General features: G+C 47.3%; 3 protein-coding genes across 4 annotated transcripts; all 3 read right to left on the bottom strand.

The window, feature by feature from the left end:
• Nucleotides 1–4,699: 4,699 nt before the first annotated feature.
• Nucleotides 4,700–7,735, bottom strand: LOC120649200 (epoxide hydrolase A-like). 2 transcript variants are annotated; one of them, XM_039925923.1, is made up of 4 exons: nt 7,294–7,667; nt 7,028–7,210; nt 6,118–6,350; nt 4,700–5,278 (listed from the first exon to the last, which is right to left on the bottom strand). In XM_039925923.1, exons 1-4 carry the CDS (start codon nt 7,594–7,596, stop codon nt 4,996–4,998), a joined length of 1,002 nt encoding a protein of 333 aa, XP_039781857.1. In that variant the 5' UTR covers nt 7,597–7,667; the 3' UTR covers nt 4,700–4,995. The 2 variants fall into 2 exon arrangements, with proteins under 2 accessions (XP_039781857.1, XP_039781858.1); XM_039925924.1 differs by having other exon boundaries at nt 5,079–5,249; nt 7,294–7,735.
• Nucleotides 7,736–8,707: 972 nt separating this feature from the next.
• On the bottom strand, nt 8,708–12,675 carry LOC120649201 (epoxide hydrolase A-like). Its single transcript, XM_039925925.1, has 3 exons — nt 12,152–12,675; nt 11,279–11,479; nt 8,708–9,427 (listed from the first exon to the last, which is right to left on the bottom strand). Exons 1-3 carry the CDS (start codon nt 12,467–12,469, stop codon nt 8,945–8,947), a joined length of 1,002 nt encoding a protein of 333 aa, XP_039781859.1. The 5' UTR covers nt 12,470–12,675; the 3' UTR covers nt 8,708–8,944.
• A 13,446-nt stretch (nt 12,676–26,121) lies between these two features.
• Nucleotides 26,122–27,040, bottom strand: LOC120649198 (cell number regulator 10-like). Its single transcript, XM_039925922.1, has one exon. It carries the CDS (start codon nt 26,956–26,958, stop codon nt 26,479–26,481), a length of 480 nt encoding a protein of 159 aa, XP_039781856.1. The 5' UTR covers nt 26,959–27,040; the 3' UTR covers nt 26,122–26,478.
• Nucleotides 27,041–27,491: the final 451 nt, after the last annotated feature.

Here is a 27,491-nt window from a genome sequence, read left to right as displayed (position 1 = left end):
AAGGTTGCTTTCATTCAGTTATCTTTCAAAGTACCAGAATCAACATTAAATGTCGATCCAAAATAAGGATTGCAGCATACCAATGAGTCTTTCAACACACAGCAGCACAACCTAAGAAACAGCAGCATAACCTGATTTTCCTAAAGCAAACATACATAAGTATTGCCACATTATAACCATGATGGTTTAACAGATAGAATGATTTTTTCAACACATAAACATCCACATAAAAAAGAACAGATTAGATTATGACTTTTTTCAGGTAATCAAACAAGAAATATAATGTTCCAACATACTACACAAGACTTCAAGATAATTAACATGGTGACTACATGATGGGGCACCTGTATCGAGTTAAATCAAGATGCAACCAGAGACTAGCATGATATGTACAACTTAAAAAAATGAAAGTGAAATTTCATCAGGTCAAAAGACTACAGCCATATACGACATATTTTATGAATGATGCTCTTAAGATATTTCACAAAGATATGTCCCACATACCACAACTACAGAGACGTGCATGAAAAAAAGTTTTTCTTTGCCTACTATACTATTTTACCTAATAAATAAATGATGATGCTTAAGTATGAAATTTATATCTGGTTTTCACCTAGAAAAAAACCATTGCACACTGAGGATCAACATATGAACTACACAAAATAATCAACTATGTTGTCGATCACAAAACGACATGGAATTACATATCACAACACTAATGAATGTTGTTACTCTGCTAGTTTAATCATACAATTGCTGCGGGTTTTGGAAAATTTTTAACAAAAAAAAATTGGCACCACTAAACTAGCAAAAGAAATGAGAAATGGAGGCATATTGTTGCTGGACACTGATGGCCAACTCAATGCATGTCATAGTTGTTATGCAGAGTCAGTAAGGATAAGCAAACAAATCCTAGCAGCACACATGCAAGTGCAACTCACTTGTACATCTCATATCTAACACAAATAGACAACAAATCTACTACTGCAAAGATCAAATTACCAAAAATAAGGGGGCAACTGATACAACCACAGGACTTATACTCGTCAAATAACATGGGGAATAATGGACAGACACAAGGGAAGAGAATCCCCAACATCTGAAACCTGACTTCTGGAGATTAATTGCCATCAAGGTCCATGACACAGCAGACTAGGTCTCCGATTCACACCCCACTCGTCGATCTCAGTTCAACAACTACTAATACCCTGAACCTAGAACCCTAACCAATAGATAATCCTCAAATCAAAGCCACATACATCTCAATTCAACAACTTCAAGACCCAATCGAACAACTACAATCTCGATTCGAATCCTAACAAATCCCATCCCATAAGTCTAACTGCTCCTCGCGAGAGAGGAACAAGAGAACAGGGGAGACGAAGAAGAAGTTGACGAGAAAGCGTATTCGTGACCGATGGAGTTGACGCCCCACCATGCTCCAGCTACCGATGTCCTGCGACCCCCCCCCCCCCCCCCACACACACACACTCCAAGAGCTCGACCTCGAACACATCTCTAGGCCCACCGCCGACGGCGGCGAGGAGGCCCGAGTTCGGCCGAGGTGGGGACAGAACAGGCGGAGGCGGCCATGAGGAGCTGCTAGTGGAGGGACCGCACAGGGGCATCACACGTCGCAGCACCGGACTGCAAAGGATCTGAATCCCACACGGGGCGGCGGGTGGGTTCTCGGCGAGGGCGCATGGAGGCGACTGGGAATGGAGAGGAACGGTAGGAGGAGAGAGAGGATCGACACACTGGTTGAATGGACAATAAGCAAACAGGTACCTAGCCCACTCGGCGTACATCACAGTTCACATACAACAATTGACACTGATAGAGAAAACCACTGACTGGTTGCCCACAGGTCGGATGCTCTCACGATCGACTTACACAAACACAGAAAATAAGTCACCTTACATCTAGCAAATCTGTAAAAAAAAAGATAGTTGTCCCTGCCAATCTCGGCAGCACGTGTCCGATCCAACGGCTATAGCAAGCCCAGGGCTGGACAGTATCTGATTTGCGGTCCAACCCCGGGGTCGCCGTGTCGCTGGCACACCGCCGTGCTCTGGCCGTTCTCCCGTCTTGGTCGTCGTACCGCAGGCGCTCTCTCACCCCATGATTGAGTTGGGCACGGGGAACCGCTCGCCGCCCGAATTTGCATTTGCCTCAACCGGAGTGCTCTCCCGTCCTCCGCTACTACGGAAAAGATTTGGCCCTATTTATTTTCGCTTATCCTATAATTTAAGCGTGGCCGGGAGAAACGAAGATTTTCTCGCTTCTTGATTCTCACTTCTCACTTCTCATAGTTCAAATCTTTAGAGCGGATTACCACAGAAGCAAAAATAAGAGAGATGGTTGGTGGGATTATCGTTTATTTCCACTGGTAAGCCTATTATAATCGGAAACAAACACAGGTAACGCGACTGTCCTTGAAAATAATTTTAGGGAAAATAATATCCTAGCCAACCAGCCGCCGGCGTACCTTCTTTACCATCACACTATATAATCACTTGTTACTATATTTTTTTTGTTTAAAATCACTTGTTACTCTATGGGATATGCTATTCTTTTATATTAACTTTAAAACTGATTTGTGGTGGCGGGTGACGCCATCACCTGCCCCTACAGATCGTTTCTAGAGCGGATGATGACGCCACCACCCTCACATAAAAATATTTTTCTATTTTATCCTAAAATTTATTTAAATCTTTACATATAGTAAAACAAATAAAAAATGAAACTTCTACACTATGGTTATTGTGAACTACAGAAATAAAAAAATATGTCATGTATATTTCAATGTATATAAAGGTTAAGATTGTGGAAATATCAATGTATGACTTGAGTTATATGAGATACTATATAATTATATCTATTAGAGAACTTATAATAAATTTTTGAACCACTAAATGACCTTAAATAAAAAGGTTGTCAACTACAAAGTTTTAGATCCCGTCATTCTCTACAATTTTGATATAAAGTTTGACTTCATTCTAGATCAAATGAAAAAATCATATTTTTTGCGTGGAGCCATTTGTAGGGACGATAGGCCATGCCATCACGCGCATCTAAAAATGCATTTTTAGAGGCGAACGACCTCATCATCTGAACCTAAAAGTATATTTTTAGAAACGAATAACGCCATCACCCGCCTCTAGAAATGTATTTTTAGAGACGGATCGGTTGCTCGATAGCCCTACTATTTTGACCCACCTCAAAAAAAGTGTTGTTCCTACAAATTGTTTATGTTAAGCCGCTGGCCGGCATCGCCACGCCGAAGGGATCCAACGTTGCAACGCTCAGGAAACGATGACACCGGCGATGGAGAAGAACAGGAGCCGCTGGTTGGGTTATCCGGCAACGAGTTGCTTGCAGTTCTTGCTGTTTTGGATCATGACTTGCGGCGGTTCTGCTGGAACAAAGCTCGGCCGCTCCTGCTTTTCGCGGCCATCTTCCCCTTCTCCTCCTGTTCCAAGCCGCTATCTGTGTTTAATTTCTTCTTTTCGCTCGTGGAATGGAAAGAAAAGCCATCGAAAATGCGGGAAATTTCGGCACTATCTTTGTAAAGGTTCAGGGGACGGTTAACTTAACCTTGAAGAGGGTGCGAGATGCAGGATCGACGATAAGAAGATCAGAATTCTGAACATATTCAGCCTGGAGTTGGTCACCCCCAGGTCCAGGCGTTCGGCGGCGGCGATCTGACCAATGCAGTCCGTGCGCCGCGCGTCGTCGTCGTCGACCCCTTCCTACGCACGAGGGAGCTGGACGGTGGCTGCAGATCAAGATTGAGTGCCCCGCTGCTAGTGACAACGACGCATCGATCCGAAGCAATCTGCCATGTCCATCAGAGGAAGTTTCTGCGGCCGCTGTCCATACCGCCTTGTCGGGTGGTGGCGCGGCTCGCCGGAGGCCGGACCTCAGCGTATCGCCGAGGGGGCACTGCGATCGCGCGAGGAAGACAACAAGGACACGTGTCCGATCCAACGGCTACTGGGGATCCGCGGTGAACGGTATTTGGGATACTGTCCGGGGTGGTCGGTATCTCATTTACAGTCCACCCCCGGGGTCGCCGCCTCGCCGACGCACCGCTGTATGCCGGCGTTCTGCAGTCTTGGTCGTCGTACTGGAGGCATCGCCGAAGGCATCTGTACTTCAGGCTTCAGCGTCGAGACGCGAACGTCGCAAGTTGGGACGGAGATCGCCTGCAGTCGCTACTGCGACTGCAAGATAGCGACTGCCTCCAGTACGAGAAGAAACAGTTGCAATGATGACAACGGCGGTGGAGAAGAAACAGGCTGCCGGCCGGATTTCCCGGCAACGTGTTGCTTTGCTGAGCTCAGCGGCCCGCGCTTTCCCCAGCCGTCATCATCTGTTCCTGCTGTTCCAACCTGGTGGTGTCTTTGTTTCTTCTTGTTGCTCGTGAACTGGAAAGTGCTAACGAAAATGCGACAAATTTCCGCACTCGATGGTCAACCTACCATGACGAGGTTGCGAGATTCAGGATCGACGATAAAAGGATCAGAACTCTGAACATATTCAGTTCATCAGTTAGGTAGGTCGTTTTTGCTGCGGGCAATTTGGTGATTGCACAATTAAAAGGCGTGTTCAGCACACTTGCTTGGTCACAACAAGAACGGTCGCTCCTTTTCTATTGAGAAACAAATGATACATTAATTTATATGCATATCACAGATACGAGTCTCAACCGACCCCATTCAAAGTTTTCTAGTGTCTGCTGCACTGGAAAAATTTGCAGGGTGCTGCGTGCATTAGAAATGTTGCGTTACAACTTACAAGACGATTCCACTTTCTTAAGCGGTAGACGAAATACCACATGCCAAAGATGAACAAACACCTTCACTCCCTCGCTCTCTCTACAAAATGTAAAATCTCCATGCCATGCGTATGGACTATATGTTCCAAGCGCAAAAAATGTACAGCGCTACAAAACTACCAGACTATTTGGGTTCTGTACAGAGGCCACCAATCTCACAGTTTCGAGATTTTTAGTGTCGAAACACCAGTTCCAAACTTCTTGATGTAGTCATAGACGTGCTCACTGATTTCTTGTGCTCTTTCCTGCTGGATGAAGTGCCCAGCGCCCTTGATAACCACCACCTCCTCAAGCATAGGCACATCCCTCTTGAGCCCGCCCTTGTGGATGTAGCTTTTCACTCCAGAGTGATGGTATGCCAGGTCACCGTCCCCAACAATGAACTTAGTAGGAACTTGCACTTTTGCTCCTGTCCATGGAGCCATCAGTTCCCAGTTCCTGTGCACACATGTCAGCTAGATTGAACTACTTACTGATACATGCATGATGCAGTATGCAGGCAATGATGATGCATGATGCAATTATCCATTCTACAATGATGTAAGATTGTGACGATGGATAGAAACAAAGTAGTTGAAAAATACTCTAGTAGTCGAAACGATTTGTAGTTCAAGCAGGAGTTGCTTTATGGCTAATATGTTCAACATTTCGTGGCAACACAGTTCAAAATATATTTTACAAAGAAAAAGAGATGATAGAGATCTTTCCAGCATCTTGCAAACATTGATGTAGGTTTCCAGTAACTTACTAAAATTACATATTATACCATGGTTTATGTTAATTGTGAGATACTGCTGCTCGAAAAAATCAATGTTACCATTTTGGAGACATGAGGATGTGGCGATTCTTATATTATTGATGACTGCTGAATGACATTACAGCAGCAGGACGATAAGGGAGGAGAATGATTGATACAAAGCAATGAGTTGCACAAACAGTCAAGCACGTCGAACTCGCAAGGTAAATTGAAACAAAATGTAGTGATAATCATACATATCTCTGTTTCTGATTTCTATCCTACAATTGCTGCTGATAAAATCCTAAGGCATAATATTTGAGACAATAGCATTGCCGTTGATATCAACATGTTGCAAATTGCAATGCTCTACACTGCATCTCACTACTGCAGCCTGTGAGTTGCATGTAAAATGGAAATAGGTGATACATGTGTGGTTTAGAAGATGGTGTGTGCCGAAAGGTTTTAGGAAAATGTTATGTATTCAGAAGATCATGACTTGATTTCACGCTTATGAAATTCAAATTATTTGAAAACTTACAGGTCTAAGCAGCGGTAGTAATTTACCCCACCAGCAAATCCAGTTTTTGCATACACATTTGCAAGGTAGCTGATATCTTCCTCAGAGAGCCAAGAAGGGAGTTTGATTTCCTTATTGTATGCTTGCATTTTTCGAAGGTTCATAGTAGAAGAACCTATGGTTTGAACAGTCAATGCCAATTTGAAGAAATTCTTCAAGTCAAAAGCAGTGAATTCAGCTTCAACTCCAGGTTCCTGCCAATCAATGTGACACTTAGAAGGTAAGTTTTCAAAATCAGCATTACTTCTCTGACCTTTTTAGGTTCAAAATATGGAAGTTCAAAAACAGATAGGGTCCCAAGTTGATGCAAGTATTCCACAACTTCAAATTGCTGGTGATAATTACTCACATACTAGAGAACAGATATCGGTAAATAACTCAAACGGAAGAATAACTATTACCCAACTAAGAAAAACAAAGGCAACTTCGAAAGATCGGTTGATGGGAAACTTCAAGGCACCAATCCAGAATTTATTGACATTTTCAAGGGTGCCACTAATGCATCATGATGAACACACATGAGAGCACCACTTTGGGATTAGGTTTGGACTCTCTGGAGCACCACTATAGTCTGCATCAGATTCAGTAAATTGGCACAAAGCGGAATCTCATCTCATTTCTCCTCTCTCCACAAGCAAACCACACAGCCACTCCAGTGCCACCTCATTCCACATCGGGGAAACCTAAGAAGCACACCAACAGTGCACAAATACTAATCACGTTCAAAAATATGCTCGAATTAAAACAAATAGCCAACCAATCCGCGGATGCCTAACATTTATTTGCAGAAGCGACATTGCCTTCGATCCCTCTGCTACTGATTAGGTGGGAAAGGCGCATCCACAGGGTCACAGGAGGAGCAATTGCTCACCTGGAATCGGCAGACATAGTAATCGTCGCCGTATGCGGCGCGGAAGTACTCGACGGGCTTGACGCCTGGGCGCCTGGGCATGAAGGCAACGCTGAGGTTGACAAGCGCGCGCACCCGATCCGGCCGCAGCAGGCACAGGTTCCACGACACGATGGCGCCCCAGTCGTGCCCCACCACGAACACCTGCACGCGCAAAGCCAGCACGTCAATCTCCACCCACGGCAAGTACCCACGGTCCAGTAATTTCCGCGAGGATTGGGGGGTACCTGCGGGAGGCGGAGAGCGTCGAGGAGCGCGATGAGGTCGCCGACGATGTGGAAGGCAGTGTAGTAGAACGGTTCCGGCGGCGCGGTGGTGCTGCCGTAGCCCCGGAGATCGGGCGCGACGCAGCGGTAGCCGCGCGCGGCGAGGTACCCCATCTGGTGGCGCCACGAGTACCACAGCTCCGGGAAGCCGTGCACGAACAGCACCGCGGGCGCGGCGCCCCCCTCCGGGCCGGCCTCCGCGACGTGCATCGAGATGCCGTTGGCCTCCACCTGCCGGTGCCTCACCGCTGCCTCCGCCGCCATGGTGCTCTCTGGAGCCCCGTGCCTAGGTGCCGTGCTCCCCCGACAACCGCTGCTGACTGCTGACTGATGTTGTGCGTTGATCTGGACAGCTTAGCGGGCCCGTCCTTTCTCACATGGGCCTAAGTATATATGGTGGGTTGGGCCAAACTTGAACCGCACTGGGCCCAAGTAGCTGATGCAGTCCATCTGTATCCAATATCCATCGATACGGTCCAACTCAATTAACTCACTTTCAGTTTGAGTTATACAAACTGAAACTAATTAATTAAGTTGCAGTGAAGTGAATCGATGGGCTGATATCCATGACCATCCCTAATCGTATCAGCACAACAATTTATTAGAAGTTGCCTAGCCCCGCATACAATTGGGAGCAATGGAAAATCCTTGAGGTCTGAGTCTGACCCAGCATCATATAGTTTAATCGTCTGTTCTTCCTTAAATTCAATGTAAAACACATCACAGCACAAACTCAAGAAAACTACCAGAAAGCAACTCCCGATGACAGCACTATTACACAGGACAGCAATTTGGTGGAATTCTTAATCAGTTTGATGACCGCAGTTCTGAAGATGCAGCATGGCTCAGTAACCAGAGTTTCAGGTGATGGCGGCGTCATACACAACACATGACAACAGTTAAACGCAACCCAAAATTGCAGGACACAGTTCTGGATTGAAGGAAAACAATCTAGAGCAGAGGTGAGCTCGCTGTTTACCCTTTCTTAAACTGCATAGGGCCCGGTTTGTCCGTGTTCAGGACGAAGAGCGACATCCAATTATCCAAGTGCATCATTTCCCTTGTGCGCACGGGCTACCACGGTGATGGCGCACTCCCTGCAGCAGGAGCCTCGTCGAGCCCGAGCGGAGGAGCGGCCGCCGCACCGCGCTTGCCACCAGTGCCGGCCATCTACCCATCTCGACTGGACTTGTCTCTGTTGGCTCCGTCTCCTCGCTTTGTGGCGTCGAAAAGGTCGAGTCGTCGAGAGAGACGGAACGGAAAGGGTTCCGCTTTGCCTGCGCCGGACGCGTCTGCCAACACTCCCTGACAAGTGGGGCCAGGTCCATTTCAATCTACTTTGGACCCACTTGTCGTTGCAGGGTCTTCCTTGAAATTTCAATACCAAATTCCATGTTTCAGTGTGTTTTAAAAAATTCCATGTTACAGTTTGTTTTTAATTCGAGATACATGTGAGCTTCAAATTTTGATGTGTTTTGTCGAGCAAAGCCACTGGCTCCCGTGAAAGTTAACAACCAAATAAACAGACATGCATCCATATTCCATAGGGATTAATTCGAAACACGACACCCAATTCCATGTTTCACCACATCAGCCGAGAGCTGCTGATCCATCAGACGAACTTTGAGATGAAGTCGTAGATGTGGTTGCTGACCTCGTCGGCCTTCTCCTGCTGGATGAAATGGCCGGCGCCGGGGATGACGACGACGTCCTCCAGCAGCGGCACGTCGGCCTTGAAGCCGCCCTTGTGGATGTAGTCCTGGATGCCCGGGTAGTGGTACGTGAGGTCGCCGTCGCCGACGACGAACCTGGTGGGCACCGCCACCTTGGCGTCCGCCCACGGCGCAGCCAGCTCCCAGTTCCAGTCCATGTTGCGGTAGTAGTTGATGGCGCCCGTGAACCCTGTCCGCTCGAACTCCGACGCGAACTGGTCCACGTCCGCCTCCGTCAGCCACGGCGGGAGCGGCTCCTCGTCCGCCGCCGCCGGCGGCTTGGCGCCGCCGGCCGCCTCGGAGGTGAAGCGGTTGCACAGGATCTGCCTGACGATGTACCGGGCGTTGGCCGGGGAGAATTCCTTCTCTGCAACCCCAGGCTCCTGCACCAAGAACGTGCAAATGTTAGAAAAAAAAAATCCTTGTTCATCACCCTATCCGTATCCGAATGATCGGCGCCAAGAACAACGTGCAAGTTTACATGCGCGATGCATGGAAGCGTACGTTCTAATTCATATGGAAAGGGATCGAAGGATGCCACCAGACAAAATCAAATCACGCGATCCCATTTCCCCCGCACCTGCTCGATTTGCTCCCCAGCCCTCTCTTCTCCATAAAGCCAGCCATTGCCGCACCCAGTTCGTTCTAGCTGCACGCACACTCCGATCCGGCCACCACGCAACGCAAGAGGCTCGGCGGCCATGGCTCCGGTGATCCTCCGCATGGACGTGCACTGCTACGGCTGCGCCGGCAGGATCCGCAAGGCCGTCAAGAACCTCCTCGGTACATACGTGTCCGATCCTTCTCGTGCTCTCGGGTCCGGCTCCGGCCGCCCGGCCGTGCATAAGCCCGCCGCGCTTGGATCTAGTAATTAACATGGCCTTGCGTTGCAATGCAGGGGTGGAAGAGGTGTGGGTGTCGGTGGACACGGGGCTGGTGGTCGTCTCCGGGTCGTCCCTGGACGCGTCGCTGCTGAGGTGGAAGATCCAGGCGCGGACCAAGAGGCCCGTCGCCATCGTCAGCGACGGCGGCGGCGCGGAGGAGCCGCCGCCCCCGCAGCAGGGGTACCCGCTCCCGCCGCGCTACAGTGGGATGGTGCACCCGGGCCCGCACGCGCCCTACGCCCACTACCCGTGCGCCGGCGCCGTGAGCTGGGTGCCCGCGGCGGCGCCGCCGCAGCACCTGCTCCAGTACGTGCCGCCCGAGATGCTGCACGCGCGCCACCAGTACGTGCCCAACGAGGCGCCGCTGTGGTTCAACGACGAGAACCCCAACGGCTGCTGCTCCGTCCAGTGATGAAGGACTGGCCGCCGGCGATCGACGACGTGCACCAGCGGCGGCGCTAGCTGTTTCATTTGGTCGACGCCGTTTAGGCCCTGTTTAATTCTCTTTACATGTAAACGCAAAAAAATTTTGCGAAGGAATCTTGCCAATTTGAAGTACTAAATGAAGTCTATTTACAAAACTTTTTACACAAATGGGTTGTAAATCACGAGACGAATCTAATGATGCTAATTAATCTATGATTAAGTAATAATTAGTGGATGATCACTGTAGCATCACTGTTGCAAATCATGGATTAAGTAGGTTCATTAGATTCGTCTCGTGATTTACAGCCCATCCATGCAAAAAATTTTATAAATAGACTTCATTTAGTGCTTTAAATTAGCAAGATTCTTTTGTAAAATTTTGTGTTTTTGTGTTTACGGAGTGAGAACTCAAGGCCTTAGTTTCTTGCTTGCCGTGGTCGTGTCCCGTGTGCCGTGTTAGATCAGATAGATGTCGCAGCTGGCAGCATGCAGTAGTAGGTTGGTTCAATAAGATATTATTATTAAGTTTGCTTATCACAGACATCATGCCATTTTTTTTGTCCTGCTGATCTGCTGGTGATCTAGTATCGCCTCGATAGGTTATCAATTTGCTGAAATCGATCGCATCACTCTTTTATTTGGAAAAAAATAAATTTGCTGGAATAAAAAAGGCAACAATATATCTGAAATTATGGACGCCGTGTATGGTACGGAAGGAAGGCGAGATATCTACGGGTGGTCGGCGGCAGGATCTGATCGATCCGCGGCATTATCCAATGCCAGAAAGTTAATTACCGTACAAAGTGATACGATACGGTAGAAATGCAGGGCAGGTAATTAATAAGGCAAATCCCTTATAGTACTAGTACTTTATACTAGTATACCGTATAGATAGAGTGGCAGTATATAAGTAGTAGTGAGTACCTGGAAGCGGCAGATGTAGTAGGTGGGCCCGTAGGTGCGGTTGAAGAAGTCGGTGGGCTTGACGGCGGCGGCGCCGGCGCGGATGAAGATGTGGCGCATGAAGGCCACGCTGGTGTTGACCAGCGCCGTCACGCGGTCCGGCCGGAACAGGCACAGGTACCACGCGATGATGGCGCCCCAGTCGTGACCCACAACGAACACCTGCTTCGTCAGTTCGGCGTCGATTAATCACAGATTCACAGTGCAGCAGCAACCATGCATATACACAAAGTCACCGTCAAGGTTCACTTCAAAATAGAGTTAATTCCAATGCATCCATCCTACTCAAACTAGCTAGCACGTTATTGGTACAACAATCTCTCTTCTTCTTCTTCTTTTCAATTTTTCAATGCCTGCAACCTTGCTAGTGGCCATTTTAAAATTTCAGTCTCAAGGGACAGGGTTTCAGATTAATTAGCTGTTTTATTTTATCATTTGTATTTTATAGGAGCAGGTGAAGCGGCATGCGGTGACCGCACGCATGCACATCATGTGTTGACTCGTGTTTCTGGACGGCACGGAACAAACGATCCAAAAAACCCTTTGGCTTCCTCCTTATTATATAGTATATATATTAAAAAAAAATTTGGCTTGCCGTCCCAATCAAGCCCCGCTAGGCGCTAGCATCTTCTTCAGCTGGTTGGGACTTTTCTTTTAATTTGGCACGTCTCCAAAAATTCGTGAAATGGAAAAGAAGCCACGCCCCAGAAATAAAACATCAAGAAAATAGGTCGAGAGGTTGACGTGGGCGTGCTTCCCAATGCAATTCTACTCTCGAGTCTCAAGGTATAGCGATGTGGACATGGAGATGAGCAAGCTGCAGCGTGTGCGTACCTTGGCGAGGCCGAGCGCGTCGAGGAGCGCGACGACGTCGCCGACGACGTGGAAGGCGGAGTAGGAGGCGACGTCGGGCGGCGCGCCGGTGCCGCCGTAGCCGCGGAGGTCGGGCGCCACGCAGCGGTAGCCCCGCGCGGCCAGGTGCTCCATCTGGTGGCGCCACGAGTACCAGAGCTCCGGGAAGCCGTGCAGGAACACCACCACCGCCCGCGGGCTCGTTTCCTCCTCGCCGCCGCACTCCGCCACGTGCATCGCGATGCCGTTCGCCTCCACCGTCCGGTGCCGAATCGCCGCCGCCGCCGCCGCCCCGTCCATGCTAGTAGTAACAGGCAGGTCGCTCGCTCACTTGCTTCTCCTCTCTCTCAAGCCGTGGTGTCGATCGATCTTGGTCTTGCTCTGCCGGTCTGCCCGCCGAGCTGCTGCCTCTGGCTGCTATTTATGGTGGAGCCTAGCGTAGTAGCGTCCTGGCTTTTGCTTGGGAAGGGGAGGAAGGAGCTGAAGAGTGTGGACGGACGGAGGGGCGGCCGGCCGGGAGGGTCAAACACTCAAATTCTCTCTCTGTGTGTTGCGCAGCTGTGACGTCAACTCTGACGCATCGGCCGGGGGCGCTCCGTGCCAAATGGCCGGCCGGGTCGATGGGCACGGGCTAGCGGCGTTTCCGGCGGACATGCGTGTGTCGTCGGCGCATCCACCGCCAGCACTTGTTGCGACTGTCACTTGATTCTCCTCAGCACGGATAGACTTTATTTAAATCATCACGGGTTCCCGCATCACGTGACGGACCGAGGTCGTGTGCCGATGCGACGCCACAATCTTTTTTCAACTGATGAGGAAGATATGATCCGTTCACCAATTCCATCGGTTTAGACCGACAGTTACTATTCAAGCCTGGCTTGAGTAGTTTCTGAACTCTGAGCGCGTGATATATGGTTTCAAGTGAGAAGGCAAGTTGGATCTCCAGATCACAGCCGAAGAACGCAGGGCACAGATCATAGACGGCCCCAAAACCCTTCATGAATTCTTTGTATCCTTGTACGACGAGTATCTGACTTCTGAAGAAGACGAATCTGAAACAGTGGTGCTCATCAACGAAGAGGAGATGCCACACTCAAAGCCTCATGTGGGCTGTAGGCAGTAGCGTACTAGCATATACTTGTAACAAACATGCTACAGGCCGGCCGTTGTTTTCTAGCATGTACGCTAGCTAGTTTTTTTTTATTATTTATTTGATTGAGGCCGGCCTTTCCATCTTTCAGATTAGTTGCCAGTAGCGTTCAATCCTTTACTCCACCGGCTAGCTAAAAAGCAGTCATTTTCCTTTCCCTTGCCCAAGCAAAAACAGTTGCCAGCCATAAATCTTTTTTATTTGGCAATCAGCCATTACTATATAAACGCATTAAATATTTTTTAGGCAGCCGCTCAGCATATTAACTGCTAGATATTTCAATTAAGAAGGATATGGAGAAGAGGGAAGATCAAGAAAAAGCGAGCGGAGACCGTACGTAGACCTAACAATCACACCAGCACATCGTACAATGTACTAGTAACTAACACACGCATACGCACACGCACATATGTTGGTCTTCTGTAATTCTGTCGCATGCCACAACAACACGGTCTGGTGCTAAAAGCCCACGCTGTTCCCAGGAACCGTGTGCATTGTCAAATGCAGAGTCTGTTCTGGTGCTCAAGTTTCTTGAATGAAAGCATACAGTGCAGAAGGTTCATCACTAACTCACAGCCGACTAATGGCCAGCCCTATTGTCGGTGTTTTTTTACCACCAGCTACTAATTCTCAAGGATTGCACGCTTAGAGGCGGATAGTATGCACGAAGACACAAACATTATATTAGTTCGGACCGCTTAGAAGCGTAATATCCTACGTTCAATTCGCTGCAGCTCGTGTATCATGCTTCATTTTGCAGTAGAGGGATACAAACGAGCGAGAGAGAGACCGACGTCCCAAGTCTCTGGTGTGAGTGTGAGTGTGGGCTAATCTATCATCTAGTCGGGACAGCCCAGGAGCTCTGGTCGGGCAGAGTCCCACGGCGACCAGTCCAGAGAAGTGTGTTCTTGTGTGTGGAAAATATATCAAAGAGAGCCCCCCTGCCTTTTATACGTCAAGGGAGGGACGGAGAACAGTAATGTGACGGCTCAAGTTTTTAAATATCCACTTCAGGGTAATTAGCATCAAATCATGCATCATTAAATAGGAAACCTTGAATTAATGTATGTGTATGTATGAATATGCATGTGTATGTATGTGTGTTTATGTGTATATGAAATTTTGCACATAAAATGACAGGTCAAATGAACCATAGTATTCGAGGTTTTAAACAATTTTTCAAATTTTAAACAAATATGCTTTGAAAATAATTTCTAAAATATAGCTCAACTGAATTTTTTGTCCAAAACCAAAGTTGTAGGTTTTCAAAAGACGAACAACTTTTGTGTTCAAAGTTTTTCGAGTTATCACACAAAAATGGGAGAAAATTTTGAATTTCGAAGCATATAGTACCTTTTCAAATACACTCAAGTTTCAAATTTTATTTTTCAAACGAAGCCTCAAATGAAAAAGTGCCTAAAACAAAAGTTGTAGATCTCGAAATTTTAAGCAAGTTTGATATTCAAAAGTTTTTCATTTAACCTTTGGAATAGGGATAAAAATGGAGTTTACAAACTGGAGTTTTGAACTTCACTTTATTTACGAAACTGCCCTCACTCCATCTCCCTTCTCTATTTCTCGCCGTGACGGCGTTCGCCGCCGGCGTCGGCCACGCGTCGCGCCCCCGGCCAAATCCACCTCGCACACCCTCGGTTTCGCTCGAAACCGCTCGCCCTGGCACCCTCCCGCGCTCGCCACGCGTAGGGATGAAAACAGTCGGGAAAACCCCTAACTATTCCCACAACCATATTTTTTGACCGGGAACGGGATCGGGAACGGGAATGTCGGACGGGAAAACGAAATCGGTATTACGGAATATCGAGAACGGAAGAGTTCGATCAGGATCATGACGATTACGATCGGGAATCAGGAACTCAAGACGGGAATATACATGTAAGCACTTGAAATATTAAGCTTGAGAAGATAGTTCCAACTATGCATAAATTACACACAAATAAGAGACATAACCAAGCATTCAAGCAAGTGATGTGAAGGAACGCACAGTCACACAGCAATAGAATTCAAATATTCGTGATCCAACAGTTCCAACAGAAAGCAGACAGAGAGTACCCAACACAAGCATAGCAATTGCCAAAGCCTCCAGCACCTTTGATAAAAAAATGCTTCCAGCAGCAGTCAATAAGTCGTCCTACAGTTTAAGCATAAAAAAATTGTGAGGAGATCGGAGGCACTTGGTGTCGGCACCCTACTGGACTAGGACTAGGGGTGAGCGGGCTTGGGAGATGGCCGACTGCATGCTTTAGGTGCGGCGGCGGCCAGCTGCAGGCTTGGGTGCGCGGCGGCCTCGGGGCTGGGGGTGGGACGCCAGGACGCCCCACCGCCTACGGGCGCTGGCTGAGAGATGCGGCGGCCTGGGCTGAGGGTGACCAGGTGGGGACGGCGGCGGCCTGGTCGCCCCACTGGCCAATGCCTGGGGGCGGTGGCGCCTGAGAAGGGCGAGAGCGGGAGGAGAGACAGAGAGACTGAGGCTAGCTAGCTAGGGTTCGGCAGAGGCTGGAGTTTGGGCGGGGTGGGGGCTCGGGCGGGGGGCAGGTAGGCAGCAGTGGGTTGGGCCGAAGAAGTAAACGTGGGCTGAATATGAGGTTTGTTAGTGGAAATTCGGGAATCAACCGCGGGAACATTCCCAGATAAATACGGGAACCGCGAAAACAGTCCGGAAAACATCCCAACTGTTTCCGTTCCCGCAACCGCCGGATTTTCCCGGATTTTTTTCCCGTTTCCTGTTTTTCCTGCTAATACGGTATCCGATTGATTTAAACGGTATACGGTGCCGGTCGGGACGGGATTTTCCTGTTCCCGCTTTCATCCCTAGCCACGCGCCCCGCCACCCTCTGCTCGCCACGACGTAGAGGATGGCCGGCCACGTGCCGCTCGACCCGTGCAACTCGTCCACGACCCGCACAGCACCTTCTCAGCTTGCTTGCGTCCCCATCTCACTCTCCTCCCCTCCCTCGACACGGAAACCCGGCCCCTGCCCCCAGCTGCTCGCGGGCGAGCTCGCCGTCGCGCCCATGGCGCCGCCGCCCACGGCCTCCACGTGGAGCCCCCTCCTCCGCCCTCCCTCGACCCGAGCCACCCCCGAGAACGAGTCCCTCTCGGCTCACTGGTCCTCCCCGACCCCTCCACCACAGCCCAGCCACACCGGAGCGCCACCGCCCGCCTCCATGAACGCCGGCGAGCCCCTGCTCGCCGTGGCGCCGCCCGTCCGCTCTCCCATGGCCCAAATCGAGTACCCCAATACCTTCCTAGACTCTCCGTGAAGCTTCTCAGCCCAGCCTCGCCGCCCCTCCCTCACCGGAACACCGCCTCCGCCGCTGGCCGCCGCCGCCGGAGCAACTGCTCCGCGGGGAAACACCAATCCGGCCTCCCCAACCCCGTCCAAGACCATCTACAGGTCCCTCTCGACGTCCTCTTGCTCATCCCCCTGTTCCCCTCGCCGCCGGCGACCACAGCCGCCGGAAAAACGGCCGGCCGCAACTCCCCTGTTCTTCTACCTCCGGCCAGGGACCTCTATGCAATTTATTTTTAGATTCCAGGGGGTTTTGTGCAAGATCCAGGGGCTATTCTGTAAAACTAATTTGGGTTTTCTTTATTTCTTGCTGCAAAATTTGAAATTCTTTTAAAAATCGTAGAGAAAACAGAAAAATGCAAACTTAATTGTTCTGAGTTCCCCATGAGTAGATCTACAACTTTCTATACATGCACTTTTCTATTTTCGCAATGTATTTTTCTCTATGTTAAATGCAATTTTATGTGTCACTTAATTAGATCTCAAGTTCCATGTACTGCATGGCCACCATTTTTGGCCAGTGATCTATATGCTAGTAGAGTAGTCTTGTGTAAAAATTTGATGGCCAGTCCTCACACCTAACTTAGGTTTTGAAATAGATCTTGATTTATGCCTAGGTTAGGTGGTTTTATTGCTCCAAGTTGTTCTACTATGTTTCATGAGTTGAAACTTTTATAGTACCTTTATTTTGGTTCCTAATTACTATATAAAAAGTTTGAGAATTTTTAGTTAAGCTCAACTTGACCAAATGATTTTTGGTAAGGAGAAATACATTAAATCATGAAAAATAGTTTTTTAACTAAAAAATCTGATATTTTTACTGGAGCTTTTATTTGGTTACATCTTGATTCTGGTAAATTATGAGCTTCTGAAACATAATAGAACTAGCTGTAGAAATTTATCTTTATACATGTCTTAGAAAGGAATCTTATTTTTTTCATGCTTTCTGGGTAGATCCTTTAATTCTGAAAAATTTACCACAAACTCATCCTAAGGAGTACAACCTTTAGTTAAAATATCATTACCAGCACTTACATTCCCTAGCCTGGAGAATTATTTTTAGGTAGAAATGTTTTTTCTGTACTTATATAAAAAAAGCAACACACCCAGCTCTTTTATGAGTTAGTATAGATAAAATTACTACTCTGTAAATGACTGCCCAATAAGTAGAAAATAAAATAGTTATTTTCTTAACTTGAGTTTTATTGGACTACAACTTTATCGTGAAGAAGAAATAATAACATCTACATTGTTGAGCAACCCGAAACTGTGCATTCATACATATGCATTGTCACATTTCATTTAGGTACGATAGAAGAACCGCGTGAATGACGTGATATCGGAGCCGAGGCAGAAGACGGTGAATGGTGGATACGTCTAGAAGATGGACGGGTGGATCCCGATGTACAAGAACGAAGGAAGCTGCTCGTTGAGCAATTCTTCTCTAACTAACACTGACCTAGTGTTATTCCCAGGCAAGCCTCGGAGCATGTCCTTCTATTTTAAATTTATGCAACTTATTATTATTCCTACCTACTTGCGCATTTAAGTTTACAGGAGTTGCTTGGAACCTTAGCTGCATGATCCTAGGTACCTATGCTTGAACACTAGTATGTGTAGGTCGCTAGTTGGCTAGGCTAATGGTTCGGTAGAAGTCGAGTGATTTTCTGTCACTCGCGAGAATTTTAGGAATTGAATGTTTATTACATGCGGAAACTATAAGCTCACGGGCGGGGCTGTGGTACTTGTGATGCCCCGTCTGTTTAGTGAAAAATGATAAGGCCGCAGTGTGTGGTAGTGGTGATTAAGCTTTTGAACGTACTAACCACATGCCGAGAAATATGGTAATTGGTAAGCTTAAGTACCTGATCGGCCCGGCGAGTGGACTTCTCCCTCACCCTCTTTGAACGTTGTTCTCATGCGGCCACATGCGGGTGCAAGAAGGCTCACGACCCGACGTACTGTGGCGTGGATTATTGTAGTCGAGGTGGGTGACCCTGATCCACAACCCGGAAAGAAAGGGGAAAAGTCGTGTGGGTGACTTGTTCCCATACGTGTGTGTTAGGTCTGCCTGGCCAGGTTAATAAATTCGATTCGAATCGTCCGTTTCTCACGGTTTGGGACTGCTTAATCCTTTTGCCACATAGAGTAAGAAGTGAAAGATGATGATGATGAATATGGTTGATTGGATGATAAAAGATAATTGTTTTCACCATGTATGCTATTGGATAGATGCTCACCTAGAATGGTTAATTGAACTAGAACCTGCAAGCTAAAACCTGCAATTAAGGATCTACTCTTACTGTTTTTCGGCAAACCAAACCCCTCAAGCCAAAAACCTTGCATGTCTAGATAAAGGGCTAAGTATACGCTTAGTCGGGTAAGTCTTGCTAAGTATTAGTATACTAAGCCTTACTTGTGGCTTTGTTTTTCAGGTGGTACATCTGAGGATGTGGCTGGCGTCATGTACGGGCTTCATCATGATGTCTTTTTCGTCGCTAGACTATCGTTCGTTTTCCGTCAAACTTAAAACTCTGTTGTACTTTTATAAATTAAAACTTGGTTTGCAATAATAATTCAATTTCATAGTCTGTGCTGTAAAATTTGTGGAATGTTGCATTCTCTAGATTGCTTTGTCGATCCTATTTCAAGTGGTTTAATCGGTATTTTATCCGACAGCACTGCCGGATTACTTCGTTTTAAATGCATGTTAACCCTAGGTACCGTTTCGATGAAGGTTAGCGCAGTTAAACCGGATTAATTTAGGCGGGACTGCCACAAGTATATAGAGAGAGGGGGAAGTCATGTTGCCTCAGTCCTTGAACGAATGCAGGGCGACGGCCACCAGCTCCTTAAACGAATGCATCTCGCTAATTCACAGCCGACCAATGACTGAAACACCACCAGCTCCTTGAACGAAAGCATCTCGCTAACTCACAGCCGACCAATGACTAAAAACTCAGGAGAGGAGACAGCACTCACGGTTAATTAACACCACTGTATATAATTTTTTCCCTAGAGACACACACTACATATAGCAAAACTTGCAAAAAAAAAAGCATGAAAAGAAGAAAAACTCTGCAAAAACGAACTACAAGAAGAAAAACTCTGTAAAAACGAACTACATTACGTATAGGAGCTGTTCTTGTTCTGCTTTCCACTCGTATTTCAGTACGTAGTTTTCGGAATAAATAAAAGTTCCCTACAGTGGCTAATTTCCCTTGGTCAAACTCAAACCTTGTGGTCGACGTCGTCAACCACCACCATCTTATAGGCGTACCCATACTTTCGGTACTGCTCGAGGATGGCCGTCTCATGGTCAGCCAAGGCCTGGCGTTGCTCCAACATCTCGGCACAGCAATCCCACAGCTCCCGTTCCTCCAGGGAATCGGCGGACCACAGGCGGACTTCTTCAGGAGGACAGATCGGCGGGGGCAGGGAGCCGTCAGTCTCCAGGCATTTGATTTCCTCGTCGCTCACAGGCACCACCTTCGTCTTCTTCCCTGGCCTCACCGGAAAGGCCGGCACGGGGGCCGGTACTTCGACCTTGTTCCCCGCCCCGGCCGCCAGGTTCTCCATGTCACTCCAGGATGCCGCCTTCACGATTCCTCCCCCGGCCGCCGCCGCCGCCTTGTTCCCAGCTCCGGATGCCGCCTTCACGATCCCTCCACCGGCCGCCGCCGCCGCCTTGTTCCCAGCACCGGATGCCGCCTTCACGATTCCTCCCACGGCCGCCGCCGCCGCCTTGTTCCCAGCTCCGGTCCCCGCAACCGATCTTGCGCTCAGCCTGGGGACGCTTGGTGACGACGATATTGTCGAAGAAGGCGCCGACGGCCGCCGAATCCTCCTTCGCAGGCTTGGTGCTGCGACTCGGGAAGAGACGACCGTAACCCGGCGCAGACACCATCCGCATCTCGCTCATCTCCACCGCTACCGCCTCCATCGCCATGGGCGCTTTCTCCCTCCCTCTCTCTCGAACCCTAACCTCTCACCCTCGAACCCTAGATCTGAATTGTGAGGCCGCGGCGGCTGCGTTTGTCCAGCGGAGGGACCGGGCGGTGGAATATACTGTGTGACCTCTCAAAAAATTCACCAAAATAAATTATTCGTTAAAAGTAATTTTCAAAATCTTTTTCGTCGTAGAACCCAAATCTATTCAAAATCCTTTACCGCCCGATTGATTAGCAAAACACACGGACAGACAGAAACCACCCTGTGTCGTGGACACCGTAGCATTTTTATTATTATGTTTTTTTCTTGCTTCGACCGTACTTAAACATTGTGCTTTTTAATTTTCCTTTTTCAACAACAAAAAATGAGTAAATGTTGAGCTAGTATATTTTATTTCAACATTTGAAAATAAAGGATTCAATAATACTCCAACTCTGTTTTTATATAGTTATGTTGAAAGCATACCTAAAATGTTGAAACTAAAAATAATAATAATATAGTCATATGGGTTTTAGAGAGAAAATTTAGATTGAAGTTTGCAAATCAAATCTCCCATGAGCCAACAACATTATGCCACCTGTGTCCATCCTCTCTGTCCACATCCTGCTAGGTCCCAGGCTCCCAGCACATGCTAGCACTTAGGCCATCTCTAGTGACCGAACCGTCATCTCCGACATGGATCTCCCGAAGTGAATCTTCACCACTGCAGCAATTGAATCATAGTACGAGAGAGAAAGAGTCGAATCGTATTTGAGAGTCGACTCATGCAGACTAAACAATGAATTGACCCTACCTGACCCATGGATGAGTGGCTGCCAGACTAACTTGAGCCAAGGGCGTGTGACAGGAGGGATTTTTATTTGTTTTTTCAAGGGGGCCACATTACTTTGGTGCAGGAATCAACTTCTACTTTTTGCGTACGTGGCTGTCTCTCTCCTTGAAAATTCGACTCGCTGATGTGGATGCTCTTATGGTTGGTCCGGTCGCGGCTAACTCCAGATAGCATTAAGTGATTAAATCCAGTATGCTTACATTCAGGCCATTAGCCTAAACATATACACGTATCTTAAAGCAGAAGATGGATAAAAAACTTTCTTTCGGAACATACATAGGAGTTCCGCTCTGCCTGTGCCTCTGACTCGTCTCAAGCTCAGGCCGCGCGCGCCTTGTCCTTGTTGATGGATCGGTGAGAGGAGACCTAGTTGAGCCAATTGGGCCAATAGCCAACTCGTCGCCTGGTCCGGTCCACCATGGGAGGCTGCTGCGGCCTGCGGCCTGCGACCGGCGTGGGGTTTGTTGGGCTTGTTCATCTTGTTGATGGCAGCATCTTTTGGAACTCGGTGAGGCTCTGCACGATGAATATGATGAGGCGCTCCTTGCAGCTGACCGAGCACGACGACACGTCGGTGAAGGAGCGCGACGCCAGGTTCGTTCTTGGCCACGTCTGGTCACGGAGCAGTTGCCCAGGCATAGTGGCACTTGCGGAAGTCGGGCACGCCGGCTTCCCCTCGAAGATGGACGCCGCCTGTAGGGCCACGGCCACCAGCTCCTTCACGTCCACCCGCCTCGGCGCAGCCGACGCGATCGCCGTCTGGATGTCCAGGAGACGCTGCCCCCGCTGACGCGGCGCACGCACAGGCACAGCTTGGAACGGGCCCGTCATGCGGTGGACGCAGCTGCTACTCTCCTCCCACTGCTCGATCGAGGTAGCATATATATATACGGCGGCGGATCGCTGAAGGAGTGGCTCGCGGTGCTCGTAGTCGTCGGTCTAGTAGTGTGGTCGGGAGGCTTTTCCGACGAGACAGATGGACGCATGGCAGGCCGCGCGAGAGCAGAGGAATCGGGGCGAGCTGTTCTGCTCTGCATGTTTCCTACTATTGTTTTTCTTGGTTTGCATGCCATTACCCTCTGCAACATTCACTTAGTCTCGACGAGCATCTGACTACGCGATCATTGACATGATGGCAGGGAGAACTCGAGTTGGTTGAGCGTTGACGAGCAGGACATTCTCTGCATTTCTGGTTTAATTTTAAGGGTACAAGGACCTACCTGACTCACATACCTACAGCTACATGTGTGCACGTCTAAGGAACAAACATACAGTACTGAAACAACTGAACACAAATTTGTATGTTGTAACCCATGAACATGCATGAAGGAACACTTGATGCAGGCGCAAAAAGAAAACCTTGCTTAGGTTCAGGTTGTGTTGCGGTGATGCTAATGAGAGAGTTTGGTTGGTCCCACCTCATCCAAAAGTTGATGATGGTCGGAGCCGCAACATCTCATAGCGGTGCCAAACAGAAAACAATGTGGCATTAGTAAGAACTATACACAAAAGTCTTGTACGACTAGTGCAAAGTGATATCATCATCAGAAGCTCGAAAACAACGCTCACTGAACATTTCTTTTTGTCTAAGAAATGCAGTTACTTGAACATTTACTTACAGAGAATTGGGAACACACGGCCTTTCAAAGTCATGCGTGACTAATGCAAAATGGTACTACCTCCGTCCCAAAATATAATAACTTCTAATTTTTCAAAATCAAATATTTTCATATTTGACCAATAATATCTTCAAAAATTAGAAAAGGTTAGATGTTATGATAGTTGGTTTTCATTATGAATAAACTGATATCACTTTTATGTTGTCAATCTTTATAATTTTTTTACCATCTACAAATCAAATCCATTTGATTTGTTCGGAATATCTGGAAACTCTGAAGGTTACTGACAGATTGTTTTAAGTGTTATAATTTCTAGTTTTCACTATTCACCCCCCCTCTAGTCGACATTAGGGACCTTTCTGTGCTGCAGTGTTTGGCAGAGAAACCCTGGATGAAACCCCTAGAGGACACCGCGAGTCTATAATCGGCACAACTTGTCTTGTGCTATATAATTTTTTGATACAAATTTGAAATATCTGATGGCATCACATTTGTCACAAATCATATACCAGCAGAGTTTGTTGGTCATTACCTTACTCTAACAGAATTCCTAACTATTACTCGAGTATACTCTAATTATGTAAGTTCCGATGGAGAGTACTTATCATCAATCAGAAACCATTATATGTATTTTTTTTCTGTCTGTTTGGAGCTTTGGATGGCTGAAATCTGGAATGGACCTTTATATGGCTGGCATAGTCTTTAATCATATACTAGTAGAGTTTGTTGGTCATAACCTTACTCTAATGGAATTCCTAACTATCACTCGAGTATACTCTAATTATGTGAGTTCTGATGGAGAGTACTTATCATCTATTTTTCTGTCTATTTGGAGCTTTGGATGGTTGAAATGTGGAATGAGCCTTTATTTCACTGGCATAGTCATATTTATCACCATAACAACACAAGATACGTTATTATCTCGAAACAAACATAACATAGACAGATCTGTCACCACAACAGTGCATTAATTATCTCGAAACGAACATAACATAGACAGATTTTTCACCACAACAGTGCATTAGTTATCTCGAAACAGACAGACAACAATCCATTAACTCGAAACAACAATTGAGATTACTCATTAAGGCTACCATTAGAAATTTTGTATAGCTAGCTATCATATTTGTTGTTTGATGAACTATCTTGTGAAATAGCTAAATCCATTTCGTCTTAATAATTGCGTCTTTTTTGAAATTTGTCGTCTTAATAATTGACTCCTTTTCTTGAAATTTGGCAGTCGTGATCGCCCGCTTAGTTAACATGATGAAGAAAATGGAGATCTTTAGGAAAAGAGAGGTAGGTCTTCTCACTTACGAAATGTTAAGCTACCATCGACACTGTGGTACCTTACATGGTGAATGAACTGAAGTTCTATGACATTGGTTGGGGGATATTGTGTGCAGTATGGATCCTACTACATGGTTAGGATTGCACAGTTTTGGACAATGTATGCCATATTATTGGAAATTAGGGGTGGCCCTAATACCTATTAAGCTGATAATCTACACCTATGACACACCAACTCACTCTAGAGTCGATCGCATTTTTTAATTTCTAGTTACTTGTATTGGGTCCTTTTGACAGCAGTATCGTCTTTTCATTTCCGGGTGGTAGAGGCTACCAACAAATGAAGCTGGCTTTCGAGTGATAGAGCCAACCTTCAATAAAGCACACACCCTTTTGTGATCTCGGGTGATAAAGCCAACCTTTGATGGATCACAACTTATACACTAAGCACTTATAAACTATATGGCTTAACCGAGAGACTGACACTAACAAGAACAAGACTTTATTACAACACAATGGTTCACAAGAGCATATAACACTCTCTTCTTGAGTGGCTAGCCTAGCACTCACCCTTCTCTCCTAGGATTACCACCTCTCATCTACCATGCTCATGGATGGATGCCATGGAAGAGAGGGGGTTCTCTATTTATAGGCCAAAGAGAGACATGATATTTAGACAAGTGTCCCCTTCTAGCCTAAACATTCTAACATTTTCTAAATTTATTTATTACTAATTCTAGAGTTCTTCATAGAAAATATCTCATTCTTACAATGTGAAGAATTTGTATGTTGTAACCCATGAAGATGAAGGAACACTCAATGCAGTCGCAAAAATAAAACCTTGCTTAGGTTTAGGTTGTGTTGCGGTGATGCTGAATGAAACAGTTTAATTAGTTGGTGCCACCTCATCCAAGCTGGGTGATGGTCGGAGCAGCAACATCATACATAGCAGTGACAAACAGAAAGCAATGTGACATTATTAGGAAGACTTACAAAAGTGTTGTACGACTAAGCAAAGTGATATCATCATTAGAAGCTCAATGACAACCTGCACTAAACATTTTTTTTGTCTGAAAATGCAATTACTTGAACATTTACTTACGGAAAATTGGGAACAAGAGACCTTTCAAAATCATGTATAACTAATGCAAAATGGTATAATACAAAAATGATATAGATAGCGTCATACATTTTTGTGTCTGCTTACCTGAAAATTTGATATGGACGGTTATTGGGAAAGTCGTGTACATATGACTGGTCCAAAATGATATCATCAAAATATTATGATAGCTGGCGCCAAAAACTATTACCATTTCTTGTCTGAAAGTGTACTTACCTGAACATTGATATGGAAGATTAGGAATACAATATATCTGCGCGAAGTCGCATAGGACGACTAATCCCTAGTGATATCATCGAAGATTGTGTGTGCATTTTATTACTAACACATTTGTCTTGTTAGACGGAGCATGCAAGGCTAGATAGATGATTCTTTATTTGATACCAAGTACCTCTAATTTCTTTTTCCGTCTTATTGTCCTAGCTCCCGTTAACAATCATCCATGTTGGCACCAGCAGAGTTGAACGTACGCATCAGACGTTTCTTGGCTAGGCAAGAAATAGAAATCTGATCTCCAGCGAATTTACAATCAGCAACGACCGGCTGAATAATGTTGCGTCGTCTCAGTTATTAAGGATTGGGAGCTGAAGTTAAACTGATGTTATTAGCATGTCATTTTTACTTCCTTCCGATGACAGGGAGATTATATTAGCACTTGAGGAACACTTCGTTTTCCTTGAGGATCACTTAAAATCTACATTTTTTTATTCCAAACCATGGAAGAACCAAGAAATATGTAGTAGTCCTTTCAAAAAAAAGAAAAGAAATATGTAGTAGTAACAAAAGAAAAAGGAAACGTACATCACTCCGTACTGATGATGTTTACATGCACATTTCTTTTTGCTGGCTGATGCAAGAGACCAAACACACACACAAGTAATGAAATAAACACATAGCAGTACGTACGTAGTACAATCCACCATGCACGAATATAATTCGAAGCAGCAAATTAAATAAACTCGTCGACTGATGACCATCATCAGCACGGATGACTGAGATTATGAGATGAGATCGTCCATGATGAGCAAGTAGCAAGTTCAGCGGCCCATGCCCTGTGCGGCGGGCGGGTACATGGCGCTGGCCCTCTGGGCGTTGAGTTCCCAGCCGAGGTCCGGGTCGAAGCCGCGGGCCTTGAGCTCCTTGTACTGCTGGCAGAGCGCGCAGGGCTCGCAGCAGAAGTGGACGCAGCAGTCGCAGCAGGGGTCCTCGGGGAGCCCGAACTGGGCGCGCATCTTGGCGCGGTACATGCACGAGTAGATCCACTGGCCCATGAGGCAGGCCAGCACCGCGTACACCGCCCCGCTCGTCCCGCACGACGTCGCGCCACGGTCCACCATCTCCGCCACGCGCCCGAACGTGATACACGGGCACCAGCACGTCACGCAGCACAGCCCGCAGTCGTCGGAGCAGTCCAGCAGCCCCGAGGACCACTGCCCGGCGGGGACGCCGCCCACGGGGACCCCGGTCACCGGCGCCGCCGCCGCCGCCGCCGCCTCGCCGGGCTTGGCCGGATACATCGTCTCGACTCGACGATCTAATGCTAGCTGCCTTTGAGCAGAGAAGCAGTGGTGTGTTTGCTCGGTGTTGCTGAGTTGCTGGTGTTGGTTGCCGGGGATCGGAGGAGCGAGCCGCGTTGCTCCTATATAGCGGGAGCGGGCCGGGCCAAAGTGAGGGGGGCGCTAATTTACGGTCGCCCGTAAATTGGGCTCCGTACGGTGGATTCCGACCGCACTGTCCGGGCCCTTTCTGCATGTTGAGCTGATGTACCCAGTCCCACTGTCACATCACGTCATCTCATTTCGTTACCAGCTGTGTGAAACAAACTGCCGTGACAAATCAAGATATCACAAAAATACGAACTTCCACATGGAGTACTAAATGTAGTCTATTTTACAAAACCTAAAAGGACAGATGTAATTTTTTGAGACGAATCTAATGACGGAAATTATTGATGATTTGCTACAGTAACCATCATCTAATCACGCGTCAAAAAGTCTCATTAGATTCGTCTCGCGATTTGCACAGGGGGTTGTGGAGGTGGTTTTGCAAT

Source organism: Panicum virgatum, chromosome 9K (assembly GCF_016808335.1).
Source record: "Panicum virgatum strain AP13 chromosome 9K, P.virgatum_v5, whole genome shotgun sequence".
NCBI lineage: Eukaryota > Viridiplantae > Streptophyta > Magnoliopsida > Poales > Poaceae > Panicum > Panicum virgatum.
This window is presented reverse-complemented; position numbering and strand designations above follow the sequence as displayed.